This window comes from Triticum aestivum, chromosome 4B (genome assembly GCF_018294505.1).
Source record: "Triticum aestivum cultivar Chinese Spring chromosome 4B, IWGSC CS RefSeq v2.1, whole genome shotgun sequence".
In the NCBI taxonomy this organism is placed as follows: Eukaryota; Viridiplantae; Streptophyta; class Magnoliopsida; order Poales; family Poaceae; genus Triticum; species Triticum aestivum.
The window spans coordinates 15,047,010-15,052,465 of NC_057804.1; the positions used below are offsets into that span (position 1 = coordinate 15,047,010).

At 53.9% G+C, this 5,456-nt stretch overlaps 1 protein-coding gene across 1 annotated transcript; it reads left to right on the forward strand.

Moving 5' to 3' along the window:
- The first annotated feature begins 450 nt into the window (after positions 1-450).
- LOC123089883 (branchpoint-bridging protein-like) lies at positions 451-1,739 on the forward strand. The gene is made up of 2 exons (XM_044511436.1): positions 451-1,195; positions 1,432-1,739. The coding sequence occupies exons 1-2, from the start codon at positions 451-453 to the stop codon at positions 1,467-1,469; spliced, it is 783 nt and encodes a 260-aa protein (XP_044367371.1). The 3' UTR covers positions 1,470-1,739.
- Positions 1,740-5,456: the final 3,717 nt, after the last annotated feature.

Consider the following 5,456-nt stretch of genomic DNA (forward strand, 5'->3'; position numbering starts at 1 on the left):
TGCGACTCTTGGTTGGTCGCAAAGCGTGCAGAAGGTCTCCTCCTCTTTTACTCGCGCGCAGGCGCAGTGCCCGTGCGTGCTGTAGAATCTAGCCCGAGAGGGAGGGAGGCCACTGCGGATGAGGCAGGGGCGCTGCTGGTGTGGTGTTGGGTGTTCGTGGCCACGCAGGGAGGGAGCGCCGGGGCGCCGAGTTCGAGGCCAACAGTGGATTGTACCCGTACTAAATTATGCGTGCGTCCGGGCAAATGAAATGAATGCTGCCTGTCCTCGAGACAGAGACAGGGCGAGCCTATTGCCCTTCGCTTCACCCCTCGGGTATGCATGGTCCATGCTCCACTCCCTCTCTCCCATGCATGCACCACCTTTGCTTTGGCTCTCTTGCTACTCTTTCTTCAACGATTCGCCATCTCCCGCTTCTCAAGCTCGGGTGTTTCCGTTCGATTGTAAAAGATGATACGTTACGAGACCGACGCCCTCGCCGACATCGACCACGCCGTCACCGAGACTGGCCTCTCCACCCAATTCCTACATAGCCTCGACAAGCGCCTCGAGACCATTCGTGTCGTCCTCGGCGACCAAGGGCTCCCCTTCGACACGGTCCTCTCCCGGGTCATCCTGGCGGAGGAATCACAGGCGCAACGCGCCGCCAAGAAGAGTGCCTCCTTCCCCGGTGGTGACCGTGGCCAAGGCGGCAGCTCCGGCACAGGCGCTCGCGGCTCTGGTGACCGCGGCCACAGCAGTGGCTCCTCCGACCGCGCCCCGGCTCCTCCTCATCAACACCAGCAGCCCTCTGGCCGTGGTCGTGGTGACCGCTTCGCTGAGGGTGATCGCGGTCGTGGCCGTGGCCGCGGGCGCGGTGACTACGCTGGGCATGGCTCGCCCTCCCAGCCCCTGCAGTCGCCGTTCACCGGCTACTTTGCGCCATACGACATGGCGTTACCCTCCCCGCGTGCCGGTTGGGTGCCCCCCAATGCTGCTGGCGTGCTTGGCCCGTGCCCCGGTGCGCATGCCCAGGCGTACCCCATGTACCAGCCTCCGTCGCCGCCGTCGACGCCATACTACCCTCCCGCGCCACCGTCCTGGGAGCACTTGGCCATGATCCACGCCGCCTACAGCAACTCCGGCATCCCCAACCAGCCTGCTCCCGAGTGGTACTTGGACAGTGGAGCCTCTTCGCACGTGACCGGCACCCAAGGTACCTTCACCATGTCTAGTCATTCATTAAAGCATGTTCCTTCTAGCATACTTGTTGGTAATGGGCAACACATTCCCGTCACGGACACTGGTTCCACCACACTCCATCCTCACGATTTTCGCCTCACGGATATTCTTGTTTCTCCTCATGTTGTCACTAGCCTTATTTCCGTTCGCAAATTTACCAAAAATAATTCATGCTCTGTTGAATTTTATCCGTGTGGTTTTCTTGTGAAGGATCTTCGCACTCGGAAAGTTCTCATGATCTCCGCTAGCACCGGCGACCTCTACCCATTCTATGGCAATAATCCAACCAGGGTGTCCGCACTCCTCACCACCACCTCGGACTTATGGCATCGTCGTCTCGGGCATCCCGACGCTCACACTCTATCCACTATTTTCTCGTGATTTTCTTAGTGATTGTAATAAGGCTCCTCATGTACCATGTAGTGCTTGCCAACTAGGGCGTCAGCCACGCCTTCCTTTTTCATCCTCTCATAGCAAAACATATGCTCCCTTTGATTTAATCCATTGTGATTTGTGGACATCCCCTGTTGTAAGCTTTTCCGGTTTTCAATACTATCTTGTTATATTGGATGACTACACCCACTACTCCTGGACCTTCCCCTTGCGCCAAAAGTCCGAAACCTCCATGGTTTTACAACGCTTCTTCACCTTTGTTCACACCCAATTCCATGTAGTCATCAAAAGCATGCAATGTGATAATGGCGGCGAATTCATCAACTCCTCTCTACGCTCATTCTTCTCCAACAACGACGTTGCTTACCGGTTCTCATGCCCTCACACATCCCCTCAAAATGGCAAGGCGGAACGTCTCATCCGCACCACAAATGACATAATGCGCACTCTTCTCATCCAAGCCACCTTACCACCCCCTTTTGGGTTGAAGCTCTCCATACGACCACATACCTCCTCAACAGGCGTCCCTCCAGTGCAACCTCACCCAACACACCCTTCTTCCTACTACACCGCGTCCATCCCGACTACACTCACCTACGCGTGTGTCGGTTGCCTTTGTTTTCCAAATCTATATGCCACCATGGACCATAAGCTCTCTCCTCACTCCTCTCCTTGCGTTTTCCTCGGCTACCCACTTGAACACAAAGGATACAGGTGCTACGATCCATCCACACGCCGCGTTATCGTTTCTCGACACGTTGTTTTCGATGAAACAATTTTTCCCTACCAGCCACCCACCACGGGCCACACCGCCAACACGTCCACAACCGATCCCCATGCAGCCACATCTCCCCGATCTCATCTCTCGGATCCACCACCGTTGCCTACCTCGTACGGGCCCCACCCACCACCACCAGATTCGCCGCAGCAACCCCACACCCCATCCTCCTCGGTCCCCGTACCGGCCCCGTCTCCCAACCGCAACCAGTCCATCTCCTCGCAATCACCGCCAACCCCACCAACCCATCCCGATTCCCCTGCCACACCTACCTCGACCGCATCTTCCTTGGATCCCCACTCGATACGCCTGACGGTGACCCAGCCAGCCCCACCTGATCCTCCTCGCGCTCCGCGCCATCCACTCCGCCCGCGCCACCTCTACCCCCGCATGCAGTTCCCGTTCAGCCACCCCAGAACGCACACAAAATGTCCACCCGTGCCAAAACAGGATATCTCATGCCCAAACGTTTGTTTCTTGCGGACGCCAACTCCTCCTCTATTTTCCCCATCCCACCCACCTACAAATCTGCCCTCAAAGACCCCCATTGGCACAAGGCCATGTTAGATGAATATCATGCTTTAATGAATAACTTCACGTGGTCTTTGGTGCCTAAGCCTGCAGGTGTCAACATTGTCATGGGCAAGTGGATCTTTCGTCATAAGATCAACAATGATGGCTCCTTGGCCCGGTACAAAGCTCGCTGGGTTGTGCATGGGTTCACTCAACAGGCTGGCGTTGATTATGATGAAACCTTCAGTCCTGTTGTGAAGCCGACAACTATTCGTGTGGTGCTCAGTATTGCTACCTCTCAGTCTTGGCCAATTCACCAACTTGATGTCAAGAATGCAGTTCTCCATGGGGATCTTAATGAGACAGTTTATTGCTCACAACCGACAGGTTTTGTGGATTCATCAAGGCTGGATCATGTCTGCCTTCTTCGCAAGTCATTATATGGTCTCAAGCAAGCACCACGGACTTGGTTTCTTCGGTTTCAGGCATTCCTCTTGTCATTGGGATTTCGGGCCTCTAAGAGTGATTCCTCCTTGTTCATCATGCATCATGGCCACTCCGTCGCCTACTTGTTGGTGTACGCGGATGACATCATTGTCATGGCGAGCTCCTCCACCACCCTCCACTCCATCATTCACTCGCTCAACTTCGAGTTCTTTATGACTGATCTCGGCCCTCTTCACCATTTTTTGGGCATCAACGTCACCAACAACTCCTCCGGCCTCTTTCTTTGCCAACAACAATACACACTTGAGGTCCTCGAGCGCGCCAAGATGCTTAACTGTAAGCCAGTATCCACTCCCATTGACACCAGTTCGAAGTCCTCCTCTCAGGATGGCAAGCTTGTCTCCAATCCAACCCATTATCGTAGCTTGGCCGACACTTTACAATATCTTGTTGGAAATATGCCCTAGAGGCAATAATAAATTAGTTATTATTATATTTCCTTGTTCATGATAATCGTTTATTATCCATGCTATAATTGTATTGATAGGAAACTCAGGTACATGTGTGGATACATAGACAACACCATGTCCCTAGTAAGCCTCTAATTGACTAGCTCGTTGATCAACAGATGGTCACGGTTTCCTGACCATGGACATTGGATGTCGTTGATAACGGGATCACATCATTAGGAGAATGATGTGATGGACAAGACCCAATCCTAAGCCTAGCACAAAGATCGTAGTTCGTATGCTAAAGCTTTTCTAATGTCAAGTGTCTTTTCCTTAGACCATGAGATTGTGCAACTCCCGGATACCGTAGGAATGCTTTGGGTGTACCAAAAGTCACAACGTAACTGGGTGGCTATAAAGGTGCACTACAGGTATCTCCGAAAGTGTCTGTTGGGTTGGCATGAATCGAGACTGGGATTTGTCACTCCGTGTAAATGGAGAGGTATCTCTGGGGCCACTCGATAGGACATCATCATAATGTGCACAATGTGACCAAGGGGTTGATCACGGGATGATGTGTTACGGAACGAGTAAAGAGACTTGCCGGTAACGAGATTGAACAAGGTATCGGTATACCGACGATCGAATCTCGGGCAAGTACTATACCGCTAGACAAAGGGAATTGCATACGGGATTGATTGAGTCCTTGACATCGTGGTACATCCGATGAGATCATCGTGGAACATGTGGGAGCCAACATGGGTATCCAGATCCCGCTGTTGGTTATTGACCGGAGAACGTCTCGGTCATGTCTACATGTCTCCCGAACCCGTAGGGTCTACACACTTAAGGTTCGATGACGCTAGGGTTATAAAGGAAGTTTGTATGTGGTTACCGAATGTTGTTCGGAGTCCCGAATGAGATCCCGGACGTCACGAGGAGTTCCGGAATGGTCCGGAGGTAAAGATTTATATATGGAAAGTTGTTGTTCGGGTTCCGGAAAAAGTCCGGGTTTTTTCGGTATTGTACCGGGAAGCTTCCAGAAGGTTCCGGAGGATTCCGGAGGGGTCCGGAGGTCCGGAAATTGTTCCACCACGTCCAATACAGTAGCATGGGCTGTAGGGGGGCGCCCTAGCCTTAATGGGCCAGGGGCACTAGCCCCCCCAAGGCCCATGCGCATGGGAAGGGGAAAAACCCTAAGGGGGAGGGCCTCCACTTGACTTGGGAGGCACTCCTCTCCCCCTTGGCCGCCGCCCCCTCCTCAGATTGGATCTGAGGGGGCCGGCCCCCTCTCCCTTGCCCCTATATATATGTGGGGGGTGGGAGGGCAGCCGCACCACATGTTCTGGCGCAGCCCTCCCCCTCTCCCAAGTACTTCTCCTCTCCCGCGGTGCTTGGCGAAGCCCTGCGGGATTGCCATGCTCCTCCATCACCACCACGCCATTGTGCTACTGCTGGACGGAGTCTTCCTCAACCTCTCCCTCTCTCCTTGCTGGATCAAGGCGTGGGAGACGTCACCGGGCTGTACGTGTGTTGAACGCGGAGGTGCCGTCCGTTCGGCACTAGGATCTCCGGTGATTTGGATCACGACGAGTATGACTCCTTCAACCCCGTTCTCTTGAACGCTTCCGCTTAGAGATCTACAAGGGTATGTA